The 17266-nt window shown below is 62.3% G+C and overlaps 1 protein-coding gene across 1 annotated transcript; it reads left to right on the plus strand.

Moving 5' to 3' along the window:
• Window positions 1-1724: 1724 nt before the first annotated feature.
• ARHGAP27 (Rho GTPase activating protein 27) lies at window positions 1725-15204 on the plus strand (the record flags this gene model as incomplete). The annotated part of the gene is made up of 15 exons (XM_079547308.1): window positions 1725-2033; window positions 7368-7760; window positions 8660-8857; window positions 10001-10111; window positions 10207-10274; window positions 10359-10446; window positions 11727-11831; window positions 11906-12004; window positions 12077-12146; window positions 12223-12330; window positions 12402-12500; window positions 13337-13414; window positions 13498-13632; window positions 13719-13824; window positions 15027-15204. 15 exons carry the CDS (start codon window positions 1725-1727, stop codon window positions 15202-15204), a joined length of 2145 nt encoding a protein of 714 aa, XP_079403434.1.
• Between the last annotated feature and the right edge of the window lie 2062 nt (window positions 15205-17266).

Consider the following 17266-nt stretch of genomic DNA (forward strand, 5'->3'; position numbering starts at 1 on the left):
CCCTTTGGGGTTTTGGTCTCTCCATCCCAGAGGGGCACAGGGGGATGTGGGAGCAGGGACTCCCCCCATTTTGGGGTCAGACGTGCCAAGGGGACGCAGGCTGTGCAACGCCACCCACTGGGATCGCTGCCATCCCCCACTGCCGTCGTCCCAACGTCCCCCGGTGGCACTGGGGGGCTCACAGGCTGCGCCGTGGGGCGGCCGTGGGGCCCAGCTGCTGTCAGTGGGACCCGGACTCGAGGGCTGTGCGACGGCTGAGCTCGGGGCTTTTGTGGGTTTGGGGTTTTTTGGAGGTGCCGTGGTGCCGTCGTGCCTTGGGGGGCAGAGCTGCTCTGCCTCCCTTTTAACCCCCGGCCCTTCGGGGGCCGCAAAGAGAGTTTTATTTTCCTGTCACTGTGAAAACGATGGAGGTTTGTTGGATGTTTTTCTCTGCGGCCGCCCCTCCCCGACTCGCAGTGGGGTCGGCGCCCACCCCACAGCTCCACCCCACACACTGCGCCCTTTTGGGACCCCACGAGGGGAGAGACGCCATTGGGGACCCCGGGCTCAGTGCCCCCCACCCCTCCGGCCTGCATTTCCCCAACCCCTTTCCTTCCCCAGCAGTGGGACTGCGGGTCCCCCCACCCACCCCATAGATCCGCCCCACACCGGAGGATGTGATGGGATCCCCACCAGGGGACAAACCCCACTGGGGACCCTCAGGATCAGTGCCACGAACCCTCGCGTGCTGCCTTCCCCCCCAACCCTCCAGCAGTGGGTCTGAGGGCGACCCCATCTACCATCTACCCCATAGCGTCACCCCACGCTTGGGATCACAACGGGACCCAGCCCTGGAGGGGACAAACCGCATTGGAGACCCCCGGGATTGATGCCCACCACCCCACTCTTGGGGCCACGATGGGACAAACCCCCTGGGGCCGATGCCGCTCCCCCTCCTCCCCCAGCAGTGGGGTGGGGGTGCCTCCATCCAGCCACCCCACAGCTCCGCCCGCAGCCCTGTGGGACCCCAGGAGAGGGCCGACCCCACTGCAGCCCCCCGGGATCGGTGTCCTCTGCCTCACAGCACCACCCCACGATGGGACGCCAAGAGGGGACAAAACCCCACTGGGGACCTCTGTGATGAGTGGCCCGGCCCCACGGCGCCTGCGTGCCCCCACCTCTCCCATCGCAGCAGTGGGGCTGGGTGCTCCTGCCCACCCCACAGCACCACCCCCTTCCTGGAGCCGTTTTGGCACCTCTGCAAGGAACAAACCCCATTGAGCACCTTAGGGATCAATGTTCCGCCCACCCCCCACAGCGCCACCCCACATCTGGGGCTGTGGTCGCCCCCCGCCAAGGGGGAAACCCCATCGGGGAGCCTCGCGATCGACATCCGCCGTCCCGCAGACCCCAAGACCCGCAGGCCGAGGGACCCACAAGCAACCAAACCCCACTGGGAAAACCCCACAATCGATGTCCCCCCGCCCCACAGCTCCACCCCACAGCCGGAGCCGTGGTGGGGCACCAGGAGGGTCGGAACCGACACCAAGGACCTCACGGCCGGCTCCCCCCTCCCCGCAGACCCCGAGGCCGCTGGGTTGGGCCCTTCCTGCCGCAGGAACCCGCCGCATCCCGTCAGCCGCCATCGCCCCATCCCTCCCTCCTGGGGAGGAGGAAATAGGTTGGGCCACGGGGCCCCAACGCGGGGCGAGCCGGGACGGGGCGCTGTGCCCTATAGGGCCGCCATGGAGGCGGAGGAGGTCTACGTCTTGGTGGAATACGGCTTTGAGTACCGCACCAAGGACGGCACCGTGGTCTCCATCCAGCCCAATGAGCGCTACGTGCTTTTGGGGCGCACCAACGAGCACTGGTGGCACGTCCGGAGGAGCGGCGATGCGCGGCCCTTCTATGTCCCCGCTCAGTACGTCAAGGAGCTGCCCCCCATGGCCGCCCCGCAGCCGCTGTACCCCGACGAGGTGGGATCCTATGGGTTCCCCACGTTACGAGTGGAGCCCAGCCCCGCCGAGAGCTCCAGGAGACAGCGGGAGGTGCAGGTATGTGACGCCCCATAAGTGTCCCCACACTGGGCTTCATGTGGGGCATCAGCGACCGGTGCTCCGTGGGGCAGAGCATCTTCAGTACCCCTCGCCTGGGGGTGGAATGGAACAGGGACGCGGCTCCCCAGGGTCTGGTGTCCCCATCCCATGGGGTGGCACTGGGACAGGGATGGGGGTCCTCAAGGTTCAGTGTCCCCATCCCTGTGGGTTTCGGTTCCCCATCCCATGGGGTGGGACAGGGACAGGGCTCCCCAGGGCCTGCAGTCCCCATTCCTTTGGGGTTTCTGTGTCCCCATCCCTTTCACTTTTTCATCTCTCCATCCCCAGGGGGCACAGGGGGACATGGGGACGGGGACTCCCCACATTTTGGGGTCGGATGTGCCAAGAGGGGACGCGGGGACAGGCAATGCCACCCACTGTGTGCAGGATGTGGGGCTGTAGGATCAGTGCCGTCCCTCACTGCCATCATCCCGACGTCTCCCATATGGCACAGGGGGGCTCCCAGGGCCGCCCCGCAGTGTCACGCAGTGGGGCAGGCTGTGGGGCCGACTGCTGCGTTCATCCCCCCGTGGCACTGCAGAATGGGGCTGCCGGGGTCCCTCCATCCCAGCGCTGTTATGGGGCAAAAAGAGGCAGAAAAGGGTTAACAGGGAACCGCAGCAGCTCCTCCCTTGTAGGGCGGGTGTCACCTGGGGAGGGAGGGGAGCGGGTGGGTGCCACCCCACAGAGCTCACCCACACCTGTAAGTAAGGAGGGGCCCTTCTGGGGGGTCCTTTATGTGGGGTGGGTGAGGGGCTGCTCCCTGATCCCATTCTCTATGGGGCGTCCGACAGCGGGGTCGACCCACCTGTGGGGCACAGCAGCACCGTGGGGTCTCGCGTCCTCCCCACGGCCCAGCGCCTCTTTGGGATCACCTTGCGCTTAAAGGGGGGGGGACACGTGCCAGCACCAGGACCCCAATGCCAGCCCTAAACCCAACGCCGACCCCAATCCCGATCTCAGCCCCACACCTCAATTCACGCACCCGTGGGCTCAGCCCCGCGCTCCCAGCCCCATCGCCCCAGGATTCGCCACTGGGGTTTTTTCTGCTGCGCACCCCATGCTGCTGTAGGGCTGTGCCGTGCTATGGGGCAGAGCTGTGGGGTGTTGCTGTCCCCCTGCATTCCTCGCCTTTCCCAAGCGCTGCTGGGCCGGTGACATCGCCCAGGTGGGAGAAACCCTTATGGGACGTTTCCCAGCCTCAGCCCCACACGCGCAGCCCTTCTGCCCGCCCCACAGCCCTCCCAGGAGGCAATTCCGCATCTGGGGAGCGCTGCTCTTCCGCCCCATAACACCAACAGGAAGCACACAGCGCGCCCAGAGCCACAGTGGGGCCACCCAGCGCCCCGACCCCATAGAGCTCCCCATAGCGCAGCGTCCCCGCTGGGATACCCCAACCCTACGGATCCCATTGGAGCATCCTGACCCCAAAGCGCCGGGATGCTGCAGCGATCCCACAGCCGTGCGTGGCGGCCGCTGCACCAGGGCGAGGTATGGGGTGGGCAGGGGGATGGGGGCAGCTCGCTATGGGGCGGCGTGGGGCAGCGTGGAGCAGCGTGGGGCGGTGGGGCCACGGCGAGGAGACTTTGTCCCCATTGCCATCGCAGGTCGTAAAGGCGGAGAGCAAAGGGTAACTGTGGGTTGGCTGCCTCTTCCTGCTTGGGGTCACGCACCCTATAGGGATGTGTCCCTGCTGGGGTGAGGACGGGGGGCCCCTCTGCCCCCGGTGGGGTGTTGTCACCCGCGGGGATGTGGGGACAGGAAGCTGTGGGGCAGTTTCGAAGGCTGTAGGATGCAACAGGGCAAAATGGGGAAGAGGCGAAAGTTGGGGCGCGTGGAGTGCAGGGACGGCTCCGGGGGTCCCATCTTCGGTGTGGGGCTCAGGGTGGGTCGGCCCCATAGGCAGCCCCATAAGCAGCCCCACACGTCTGGGCGGAAACAGGTGGTTATTTTGGGGTGCGGTGACGGCGCCGTCAGCCTCAGATGGATGCAGAGTGGGGAGTGGGGGTGCAGGAAGTGGGAGGGGGGGGCTGCGGGGGGAGGACGGGGGGGGGGTCAGATGTTGGGGTGTTGATGGGATGCAGGTGTTGGGGGCAGATTGGGGGGGCAGGCGTTGGGGTTCCTATGGGGTGGGGTCAGCTGTTGGGGATGGATGAGTTGGATGCAGATTTGGGGGGCCGATAATGGGGAGCATAAAGGGATGTTGGGGGGCAGATGTGGGGCCAGACGTTTGTAGGGGGGCTGTATGGGGTGCTGATGAGGTGGTGCTGATGGTGGGATGCAGATGTTGGGGTACTGATGCTGGGGTGCAGATTTTGGGGGGCCAATGTTGGGGTTCCAGCGTTGGGATTTGGGGGGGCCGACGTTGCGATGCCAATATTGGGATGCTGAGGTTGGGGTGAAGACATTGGGGGCCAATTTTAGGGGGCTGATGTTGGGGGGCCAACGGTGGGATGCAGATGTTGGGGTGCAGATGTGGGGCCAGGCATTTGCCAGGGGGCAGATTTGGGGATTCATAGGGGATGCCAGTGAGATGGGCATCGGTGTTGGGGTGCAGATATTAAGGGGCTCATGTTGGGGGGCAGAGTTTGGGGCCGGACATTTGTTGGGGGGCAGATTTTGGGGTGCAGAAGTTGGAGTACCAGTGTTGGGATGCATATTTTGGGGGCTGGTGTTGGGGCAGATGGGTTGGATGCAAACTTTAGGGAGCAGATCTCGGGGTGCAGATATGGGGGGGCCGATGTTGGGGTGCAGATCGTGGGGCACAGATATTGGGGGCAGATGCTGAGGGGCCGATGCTGGGGTGCAGATGTTGGGGTGCCGATGCTGGGGTGCAGTTTTTGGGGTGCAGATGTTGGGGGGGGCCGGCGATGGGGCACATAAAGGGGTGCCGATGTGATGGGTGCAGATATTGGGGTGCAGACATGGGATCAGACGTTTGTTGGGGTGCTGATGTTTGGGGTGCCGATGTTGGGGTGCAGATCTTTGGGTGCTGATGTTTGGGGGTCAGGTGCAGGAGGCAGATGTTGGGGGGCCAATGACGGGTGCAGATGTTGGGGTGCTGTGCTGGAATGCAGACATTGGGGTGCAGATATCGGGGTGCAGGCGTGGGGTCAGGTGTTTGTTAGGGGTCTGCATGGGATGCTGATGAGTTTGGGTGCAGATGTTGGGGGGCTGATGCTGGGGTACCGATGTGGGGGTGCAGATTTTGAGGCCTGGTGTCGGGGTGTTGGATCTGGGGTGCAGCTACTGGGGTACCAACGTTGGGCTGATGATGTTGGGGTGCAGATGTTGGGGGCCGATGGTTTGCAGATGTTGGTGTACAGATGTTGAGATGCTGATGCTGGGGTGCAGATTTTGGGGGGCCAATATTGGGGTTCCAGCGTTGGGATGCAGATGTTGGGGTGCTGATGTGGGGCATCAGTGTGGGAGGGCAGATGTTGGGGCGCAGATATTGGGGTGCTGATGTTGGGGTGCAGATGTGGTGCAGGTGTTGGGGGTGTTGGCAGGCTGGTGGTGGGGCGCACGGCGGGATGCAGGGGTCTGGGTGTCAACGTTGGGTGCTGATGTTGGGGTGCAGAATTTGGGATCCAGATGTTGAGATGCAGGTGCTGCAGGGCAGATGTTGGGTGCTGATGTTGGGTGCTGATGTTGGGTGCTGATGTTGGGTGCTGATATTGGGTGCTGATGTTGGGTGCTGATGTTGGGTGCTGATGCTGGGTGCTGATGCTGGGTGCTGATGTTGGGGTGCTGATGTTGGGTGCTGATGTTGGGTGCTGATGCTGGGTGCTGATGTTGGGTGCAGATGTTGGGGTGCTGATGTTGGGTGCTGATGTTGGGTGCTGATGCTGGGTGCTGATGTTGGGTGCTGATGCTGGGTGCAGATGTTGGGTGCTGATGTTGGGGTGCAGATCTTGGGGTGCTGATGTTGGGGTGCTGATGTTGGAGTGCTGATGTTGGGGTGCTGATGTTGGGTGCTGATGTTGGGGTGCTGATGCTGGGTGCTGATGTTGGGGTGCTGATGTTGGGTGCTGATGTTGGGTGCTGATCCTGGGTGCTGATGTTGGGGTGCTGATGTTGGGTGCTGATGCTGGGTGCTGATGTTGGGTGCTGATGTTGGGGTGCTGATGTTGGGTGCTGATGTTGGGGTGCTGATGCTGGGTGCTGATGTTGGGGTGCTGATGTTGGGTGCTGATGTTGGGTGCTGATCCTGGGTGCTGATGTTGGGGTGCTGATGTTGGGTGCTGATGTTGGGTGCTGATCCTGGGTGCTGATGTTGGGGTGCTGATGTTGGGTGCTGATGTTGGGTGCTGATCCTGGGTGCTGATGTTGGGTGCTGATGCTGGGTGCTGATGCTGGGTGCTGATGTTGGGGTGCAGATCTTGGGGTGCTGATGTTGGGTGCTGATGTTGGGGTGCAGATCTTGGGGTGCTGATGCTGGGTGCTGATGTTGGGGTGCAGGTGTTGGGTGCTGATGTTGGGTGCTGATGCTGGGTGCTGATGTTGGGTGCTGATGTTGGGGTGCAGATCTTGGGGTGCTGATGTTGGGTGCTGATGCTGGGTGCAGATCTTGGGGTGCTGATGCTGGGTGCTGATGTTGGGTGCTGATGTTGGGTGCAGATGTTGGGTGCTGATGTTGGGTGCTGATGTTGGGTGCTGATGTTGGGTGCTGATGTTAGGGTGCTGATGTTGGGTGCAGATGTTGGGTGCTGATGTTGGGTGCTGATGTTGGGTGCTGATGTTGGGTGCTGATGTTGGGTGCTGATGTTGGGGTGCTGATGTTGGAGTGCTGATGTTGGGTGCTGATGTTGGGTGCTGATGCTGGGTGCTGATGTTGGGTGCTGATGTTGGGTGCTGATGCTGGGTGCTGATGTTGGGGTGCAGGTGTTGGGTGCTGATGTTGGGTGCTGATGCTGGGTGCTGATGTTGGGTGCTGATGTTGGGGTGCAGATCTTGGGGTGCTGATGTTGGGTGCTGATGCTGGGTGCAGATCTTGGGGTGCTGATGCTGGGTGCTGATGTTGGGTGCTGATGTTGGGTGCAGATGTTGGGGTGCTGATGTTGGGTGCTGATGTTGGGGTGCTGATGTTGGGGTGCTGATGCTGGGTGCTGATGTTGGGTGCTGATGTTGGGTGCTGATGTTGGTGTGCTGACGATGGGGGCCGATGCTGGAGCAGCAATGGGCGCAGATGCTGGGCCCTGATGTCGTGTGGCCGATGTTGGGGCGCTGCTATCGGGGTCCCCAGCGCCTGGACCCCCCAGGCCCCTCGCTGACACCCCCTCGTCCCCCCAGGAGCGCCGGGAGCCGGAGGAGCCCTCAGCCCACATCTACCTCAACCTGCAGGAGCTGCAGCGGGAGGCCGCCGCGTGCGGCACGGCCCCGCAGCCCCACAGCCCGCCCCACAGCGCCGACTGGGAGACCCACCGCGACTCGGAGTCGGGACATTTGTTTTATTACAACCCCAGCACCGGGGAGACGACGTGGGATCGGCCCTTCGAGCTGGACGGCGATGCCGCGAGTCCCGGCGCGTCCCCCCCCATGTGGGGACACCAGGAGGAGCCAAGCGGGCCGGCGCTCTCCTATGATTCGGTGACAGGCGAGGGGCCGTGGGACCCACAGAGCGTGGGGGATGGCCTCTGGGATGCGGAGATGGGAATGGCGCCCTACAGCCCCATGGAGCACAGGGTGAGACTGCGGGGAGCAGGGGGTGCGATGGGGACACGGGGGGGAAGAGTGGGGACACAGTGGGGATGCAGCAGGGACACGATGGGGACTCAGAGGGAAGAAATGGGGATGCGATGGGGGCACAGTGGGGATGAAGTGGGGATGGGGACGTGACACAGTGGGGACGCGATGGGGACACGATGGGGATGCAGTGGGGACACAATGGGGACACAGCGGGAAGAAATGGGGATGTGATGGGGGCGCAGTGGGGACACAGTGGAGATGAGGTGGGGACACGACACAGTGGGGGGACACGACAAAATGGGCACAAAATGGGAACACAGTGGGGATGCGATGGGGAGGCAGTGGGGGATGCAATGGGGACAAATAGGGATGCAGTGGGACATAGTGGGGACAAACTGGGGACACGGTGGGGGTGTGAGGGGGACACAGTGCGGGCATAATGGGGACACAATGGGGATGCAGTGGGGACACAGTGGGGACGCAATAGGGACACAGTGGGGATTTAATACAGATACAGTGGGAACACAATGAGGACACAGTGGGGACAGAATGTGGGGGCACTGGGGACGCAATGAAGGTACAATGGGGACACGATGGGGACACGATGGGGACGCAGTGGAGATGCAGCGGGGGCTTAAGGGGCACCCAATGGGGACACAAGAGGGACACAGTGGGGATTTAATACAGATACAGTGGGAACACAATGAGGACACAGTGGGGGCACAATGTGGGGACACTGGGGATGCAATAAAGATACAATGGGGACACAAGAGGGACACGACGGGGACGCAGTGGGGTTGCAGTGGGGACACGATGGGGATGCGCTGGGGACACGGCGGGGACGCAGTGGGGCTGGGATGGGAACTCTTGGTCACCTTCCGTCTCCCGCCCCGCAGCCGCCCACCCCCGAGGCCGATTACCCCGAGCTGTCCCCAGACGAGCTGGAGCCCTGCCCCGAGGAGGACGGCTCGCCCCCAGGCTCCTACCAGTGGGGGGCGGCTCCCTGCCCACCCCCCCGGTGGCACCAGGAGCTGGCGGTGTCCCCACGGTGGGACGGAGCCCCTGGGGAGCGGGAGCCACACGGCACCGAGACGGTATGGGGTCAGGGAGGGGGGAAGGGGGGGGGATGGGGATGAAGATGAAGATGAAGGTAAGGATGAAGGCAGAATGGCAGCAGGGATGGGGATGAGGATGGGGACAAGAGTTGGAATGAGGATGGGGTGGAGCTGGGGGCAAAAATGGGGAATGGGAGTAAGGATGGGGGGGGTGAAAATGGATGAAGGTGAGGATGAGGATGGGAATGGGGATGGGGATGGGAATGGGGATGAGGATGGGGATGGGGATGGGGATGGGGATGGGGATGGGGATGAGGATGGGGATGAGGATGAGGACAGGGATGGGTGTGATGATGGGATGGGGTGAAAATGGGTGGGGATGAAGATGAGGATGGGGTTGGGATGGGGATGTGGGGGGGGACAGGGATGAAGATGAAGATTGGGATTGGGGTAGAGGTGAAAATGGGGACAGGAATAAGGATAGGGATAGGCAAGGTGATGAGGATGGGGATGGGGATGAGGATGAGGATGAGGATGAGGATGAGGACGAGGACGAGGATGAGGATGAGGATGAGGATGGGGATGGGGATGGGGATGGGGATGAGGATGGGGATGAGGATGAGGATGAGGACGAGGACGAGGATGAGGATGAGGATGAGGATGGGGATGGGGATGGGGATGAGGATGAGGACGAGGACGAGGACGAGGATGAGGATGAGGATGAGGATGGGGATGGGGATGGGGATGAGGATGAGGATGAGGATGAGGATGAGGATGAGGATGGGGATGTGGATGTGGATGGGGATGAGGATGAGGATGAGGATGAGGATGAGGATGAGGACGAGGACGAGGCTGAGGATGAGGATGGGGATGGGGATGGGGATGAGGATGAGGATGAGGATGAGGACGAGGACGAGGATGAGGATGGGGATGGGGATGGGGATGGGGATGAGGATGAGGACGAGGATGAGGACGAGGACGAGGCTGAGGATGAGGATGGGGATGTGGATGGGGATGAGGATGAGGATGAGGATGAGGATGAGGATGGGGATGTGGATGTGGATGGGGATGAGGATGAGGATGAGGATGAGGATGAGGATGGGGATGGGGATGTGGATGGGGATGAGGATGAGGATGAGGATGAGGATGAGGATGGGGATGATGGCTGGTGACTGTCCCCAGGTCCTGGCAGGCGGCCTCCACCAGCGGGCCAGCAGCAGCTCCAGCCAGGACAGCGGGTTGCTCGCATGGCCAGGTGGCAGCCCGGCATCACCAGGGCTCCGCGAGGAGAAGGTGAGCATCCTGGGGCACCGTGGGGACGTGGGAGCACGCAGAGGCGGGGGGCTCTGCAGGCCGTGGCAGAGCTGACGCTGCGCCTTCCTCTCCAGCCCAAAAGCCTCGACAAGGCTGGGGTGCTCAACAGGACCAAGACGATGGACAGAGGGAAGCGGATACGGTGAGTGCGTCCCCGCGTCCCTCCAAAGGGGACAAGGGTGGCTGCGCTGCCCCCGCTGTGACCCCCACCTCCCTCTGACCCCAGGAAAAACTGGAGCTCCTCCTGGACGGTGCTGGAGGGCGGAATCCTGACTTTCTTCAAGGACTCCAAGCACTCGGCTGCGGGAGCTCTGGTGAGCGCCATGGGGCCACAGGAGGGGCGGCACCCAAGAGGAGAGGGAGAGAATCCATGGGATGGGGTCAGGAGCCACGGGGTGGGACCAGGACTCGTGGGATGGGGTCAGGATGCAAAGGACAAGAATGGAACCCAACAGGAGGGGGCAGGAACACACGGGATGGGATCAGGAGCCATGAGATAAAGGCAGCACCCAACAGGAGGGGGCAAGAACCCACAGGATGGGACCAAGGCCGGTGGGATGGGGTCAGGAGCCATGAGACAAGAGCAGAACCCAACTGTAGAGGATGAGAACCATGGGAGGGGGCCAAAACACATGGGGGGGAGTCAGAATCCATGGGAGGGGGCCAGGAGCCGTGGGGTGGAATCAGAATCCATGGGACAAGTGTGGCACCCAATAGGAGAGGATGAAAACCCATGGTGTGGGGTCAGGACGTGTCGAGTTGGGGTCAGGACCCACGGGACAAGAGCAGAACAGGAGAGAGTGAGAACCTATGGGGTGTGGGTCAGCACCATTGGGGTAAGGTCAGGAGCTGTGGGATGGAGTCAGGATCCACGGCACAAGGACAGACCTTGGTAGGGCTGCACGTGGTGGCAATGTGGGACATGGCAGAGTGACCAAGCCATGCAGGTGCCGTGTGGGTGCATGTGGTGCTGTGTGGGTGCATGTGGGTGCATGTGGGTGCATGTGGGTGCCGTGTGGGTGCTGCGCCCCGTGCCTTGCTGTCACACGCACCATCTGTTGGAGGAAGCGATGCCTGTCCCAGCCCACAGCCTGCACCGAATGCAGAAGTTGCACCGGGGTCTTGCAACACCCCACAGTGCTTATGGGGCCAGCACAGGGTGACACCGCTGTCCCCACGGCAGGGAGGTGGCTTGGAGTCTCCAGCATCAATGGGTTGGAGTTGGTGAAGGGGAATGCATCCAGAGCCAGGACACGGGGCAGGACAGCCTGTCCCCATAAGGCCCAAAAGGGACGTGCCCCCCACAGAGCACAGATGGGGCTGACAGCAGCAGAGTCCCACCCCAAAGACCCCTCAGGCTCATTTCAGGGCTGTCCCATAAGGTGACAGCGATCCTTGGGTCACCCACAGACGGTGGCACAGGACAGGGAGATGCAGGTGACCCCCACAACTGCAGGGTCCCCTTGTTGCCACGGGGTTGGGACAGACGGGTCCCACTGCGGTCGTGGGGACAGCGCTGCCCCTAAGGGCCCCATTTTGGGTGGAGAAAAGCCCAAAGCGGCGTCCTGCGGTGACTCCCCGTCCCCACACACAGCGGCACCCCACCACCCTGACCACCCCAGAGCACACGGTGGAGCTGCGTGGAGCCGCCATCGCCTGGGCCAGCAAGGAGAAATCCAGCAAGAAGCACGTGCTGGAGGTGAGCGGGGGGACGGCGCGGGGACGTGGGTCACCCTATGGGGTCACCCCTCACCCCAGCCATCCCACCCCCAGCTGAGGACGCGGGAAGGCTCCGAGTTCCTCATCCAGCACGACTCGGAGCAGATTGTCACCACGTGGCACCGCGCCATCGCCGACAGCATCGTGCTGATGGTGAGGGGCGGCCGTGCCGCTGTGTCCCCCCGCTTGTCCCCAACCCCTCCGACTGACCCCGCTGCCCCCCAGGGCTCCGATGTCCCCACCGAGGAGGACGCCGAGAGCGGGACGGAGTTTGGCTCGCGGGAGAAGCTGGGCGGTGAGGAGAGGAGGGCAGCGGGTGAGCGCCGCCCCGATGTCCCCGCGGGTGATGCTCACCCTGTCCCCTCCCACAGCACCCACCCCAGGCGACAGCGATTCCAGCAAAGTGCGCAACAAACTCCGCAAATTCCTCCAGCGGCGGCCGACGCTGCAGTCCCTGCGTGAGCGTGGGTACATCAAAGGTAGGGATGTGCCCTGGGTGCCCCCGAGATGTCACCTCCCGCCCCTGCCCACCTCCCCTTTTTTCCCCCAGATCAGGTTTTTGGGTGCTCGCTGCAAGCGTTGTGTGAGCGGGAGCACGGCACGGTGCCACGGTTTGTCCAGCAGTGCATCCAGAGCGTGGAGAGGAGAGGTGCCAACGTGGGGACGTGGGGACGTGGGGACATGGGGATGTGGGGATGTGGGGACGTGGGGACGTGGGGATGTGGGGATGTGGGGATGTGGGGATGTGGGGGTGTGGGGATGTGGGGACGTGGGGATGTGGGGATGTGGGGATGTGGGGACTTGGGGACGTGGGGATGGGATTGTGGCAACATGGAGACATGGGGATATGGGAATGTGGGGACATGGGGGCGTGGGGATGAGGGAATGTGGGGACATGGGGATGTGGGGACATGGAGATGTGGGGATGTGGGGACGGGGTGGTGGCATCACTTCTCTCAATCAGGAAAGTCCAAGTTTGATGAGGAATCCCATCGGGGTTTCCCAAAAAACCATTGGGTTGGGTTGTGAGATGGCACAGTGGTGCTAAGAGATGCCACTGGCTGTCCCCACCCTGGTGCCACCAGTGACCATGTGGGAACAGCCCTGGAGACGTGGGGACACGGGGGGGGTGGTGACTCTCGCTGAGGCAAGCTCAGCTTTGACAGCAGGGAATCCCATGGGGCTCCCCCAAAATCCATCGGGTTGGAGCTGTGTGTCGGTGTGGCCATGCTAAAAGTGCCACTGGCTGTCACTGTGCAGTGCCACCTGGATGACCGTGTGGGGACAACCCTGGGGACACGGGGATGGGGGGTGGCATTCTCCCCGGGGAAAGCCCGGCTTTGACGTCAGGGAATCCCGTTGGGTTTCCCCCCAAAATCCGCTGGGTTGTGGCCATGCGTTGACACGTCTGTGCTCCAAGTGCCACCCGCTGTCACCACCTTGGTGGCAGCGCCACCTGGATGACCGGGAGTTGTCACCCCTCAGGGTTGGACATCGACGGGCTCTACCGGGTCAGCGGCAACCTGGCCACCATCCAGAAGCTGCGCTACAAAGTGGACCACGGTACTGTGCCCATGTCCCAGGGGTGTCCCCAAATGCCACCTTTGTGGGTGTCCCGTGTCCGAGGTGTCCCCGTGTCCCCGCAGAGGAACACCTGGACCTGGACGACGGGCGCTGGGAAGACGTCCACGTCATCACCGGTGCCCTCAAGCTGTTCTTCCGCGAGCTGCCGGAGCCGCTCGTCCCCTTTGGGCACTTTGACAAGTTCATCGCCGCCATCAGTAAGGGATGGGGATGGGGATGGGGACGCCGGGGGCAGCCTGTGCTCCAGCATCACCGCCCCACACCGCGTCCCGTCCCCTTGCAGAGATGCAGGACCCGGTGAGGAAGGGACGCTGCATCCGTGACCTCGTGCGCTCGCTGCCGCCCGCCAACCATGACACCATGGAGGTCCTCTTCGGGCACCTCTGCAGGTGACACCGCGTGTCCCGCCATGGGGCCAACAAAACCCCAAGGCAGGGGGGGGACGGGGCTGCATCGTGGGGACGGGTCCAATCTAAAGACGTTTGGGGTGCATGGAGGGAGAGGTCAGGTTTCAGGGACTCCTGCGACCTCAGGTGGACCAGGTTCTGGGTTTACCCAAACCCACACGGGGTCTGGCTGTGGGGCTCCCCACGGGAACAGGTCTGGTGTTCCCCAGATCCTCACAGGGATGGGTCTTGGGGTTCCTCATAGCCCCACAGGAACAAATCTTGGGGTCCTGCAGAGCCCCACAGGTACCGGTGTTGGGCTTCCTCATAGGAACAGATCTTGGGGGCCTCCAGAGCCCCATAGGGACTGGCTTTGGGATTCCCCATAGGAACCAGTCTTGGGTTCTTGCAGAGCCCCATAGGATGGGTTTTAGAGGTTCCCATAGGACTGGGATTTGGGGGTTCCCAATAGGAACCACTCTTGGAGTTCTCTGGATTTCCATTGAAACTGGTTTGGGGATCCACAGGAACTGGTCTTGAGGTCCTCCAGAGCCCCATAGGGACTGGTGCTGGGGTTCCCCACAGGAACAGATTTGGGGGTCCTCCAGAACCCAGTAAGAACCAGGCTCTGGGGTTCCCTATAGAATCTGGTCTCGGGGTCCTTCAGAGTCCCAGTGGGACTGGTTCAGGGATCTCCATAGGAACCGGTCTTAGGATCCTCCAGATCCCCATGGGGGCCTCGGGGGTCTGCGTAACTCCGCTGTGACAGGGATTGAGAGGTCCTGCAGAGCCCTGGGGGTGGGGTCCTATTTTGGGGGCTGGGGTCCCATTTTGGGGGCTGGAGTCCCATTTCAGGGGCTGGAGTCCCATTTCAGGGGTGGAGTCCCATTTTGGGGGCTGGGGTCCCATTTCAGGGGTGGGGTCCCATTTTGGGGGCTGGGGTCCCATTTCAGGGGTGGGGTCCCATTTCAGGGGCTGGGGTCCCATTTCAGGGGCTGGGATCCCATTTCGGGGGCTGGGGTCCCATTTGGGGGCTGGGGTCCCATTTCAGGGGCTGGAGTCCCATTTCGGGGGTGGAGTCCCATTTTGGGGGCTGGGGTCCCATTTCGGGGGCTGGGGTCCCATTTCAGGTCTGGGGTCCCATTTCGGGGGCTGTGGTCCCATTTCGGGGCCCGGTGGTGACGTTGTCCCTCGTCCTGCCGCAGGGTGATCGAGTTCAAGGAGGAGAACCGCATGTCGGTGCAGAGCGTCGCCATCGTCTTCGGCCCAACGCTGCTGCGGGCGCCGAGCGAGGAGGGCAGCATGGCTGTGCACATGGTGTTCCAGAACCAGGTGGTGGAGCTCATCCTCAACCAGTACGGACACATCTTCCCTGACGGGTAGCGTGTGACATGGGGACAACACAGGGACACCGCGAGGACACCGTGGGGACACTGCGGGACAGCATGGGGGCACCATGGAGAAAGCATAGGGACACCGCGAGGACAGCATGGGGACACCGTGGGAACGTTGCAGGGACATCGTGGAAACACCATGAGGACACCATGGGGACATGATGGGGACACCATGAGGACACCGTGGGGACACCACGAGGACATGATGGGGACACCATGAGGACACCATGGGGACACCACGAGGACATCATGGGGACACCATGAGGACACCATGGGGACACGATGAAGACGCCATGAAGACACCATGCGGACATCATGAGGACATCATGGGGACACCATGGGGACACCATGTGACACCATGTGACACCATGAGGACACCATGGGGGACGCCATGGGGACACCGAAGGGACACCACGGAGACACCATGGGGACACCATGGGGACACCATAGGGACTCAGGGACATCAGACTGTGGGTGACAGCACCTGAAGGTGGCACAAGGGATGGGGACACCGCTGGGGACGGTGACATGGACCCTGTAGGGAGGGGACACCCAGGACGGGGTGTGGAGATGCGTGGCCGGGAGCGGTGCTCCTCAATAAAGAGATTGTAAGGACATGAGGACGGTTTGGTGACATGAGGACACCAGGGGGAAGACGGGGACACAGAGACACCATCAGGGACATGGGGACACCATCAGAGACGTGGGGACATCAATGGGGACGTGGGGACACCGTCAGGGACACAGAGACACCATCAGAGGCATAGGGACATGTGGGGACACCACTGGGGAAAAGGGGACAACAGTTGGGACACGGGGACAACAGTGGGGACATGGGGACACGGGGACAACATCAGGGACATGGGGACATCATCAGGGACGTGAGGACACCGTCAAGGACACTAGAACTCCAGTGGGGACATGGGGACACCATCAGGAACATGGGGACACTGGTGGGGATATATGGACACTGGGACAACAATGGGGACATCAGTGGGGACATGGGGATAAGGGGGACAACACAGCAATGCTTCGGGGCCCCATGGGGACAGGTCACAGTGAGGACGGTTTGGGGGGCAACTGGGGCACCTTGGGGCATCATGGGGACAATCTGGGACATAACGGGGGTGGTTTGGGATGCCATGGGGACACTTTGGGGCCCTTTGGGGCACCATGGGATCCCTGTGATTCAACGGGGACACTTTGGGATGGGGAAGGGGACATGTGGGGACACTTTGTGAGTCAACGGGGGCACTTGGGGACACAGCGGGGACACTGAGGCACTTTGGGGCACCATGGGATCCCTGTGATTCAATGGGAACGGTTTGGTGTGGGGTATGGGGACGCTGGGGGACTCTTTGGGGCACATTGGGTCACAGTGGGAACTCTGTGGTTCAATGGGGACACTTCAGGACAGAGGAGGGGACATTTGGGGGCACTTTAGGGGCAAATCGGGGCTCTTTGGGGCTGTAGGGGACAGCTGGAGACTCTTTGGGGACATGATGGGACACACGGGGGCTCTTCAGACCCCAGTCGTTGGCATTTTGGGACACGACAAGAACTCTGTGAATCAGTGGGGACACTTTGGAACGGGGTAGGGGACATTTGAGGGCACTCTGGGGACACAGAGGTGTGCTTTGGGACGGTCTGGGCTCTTTGAGGCAGTTGGGGATGGGGTAGGGGACGTTTGGGGACATTTTGTGTCCCTGAGGACACGGTGGGGCGTCATGGGGACACTGTGGGGCGCTTTGGGCCACAATGGGACATCCGTGATTCAATGGGGACATTTGGGATGGGGTAGGGGACATCTGGGGACACTTTGGAGGCACTCTGGAACACTTCAGGGCCGTAGGGGACATTTGGGGACACTTTGGGGGCACGCTGGTTCTCTTTGGGACAGTTTGGAGCTCTTTGGGACACGACGGGAACACTGTGATTCAGTGGGGACACTTGGGGACATAACGGGGACCCTGGGGCACTTTGGGGCACAGTGGGGTCTCTGGTTCAATGGTGCACTTTGGGAGGGGGTGGGGGACATTTGGGGGCACTTT

Source organism: Tetrao urogallus, assembly GCF_951394365.1.
Source record: "Tetrao urogallus genome assembly, chromosome: 26".
In the NCBI taxonomy this organism is placed as follows: domain Eukaryota; kingdom Metazoa; phylum Chordata; class Aves; order Galliformes; family Phasianidae; genus Tetrao; species Tetrao urogallus.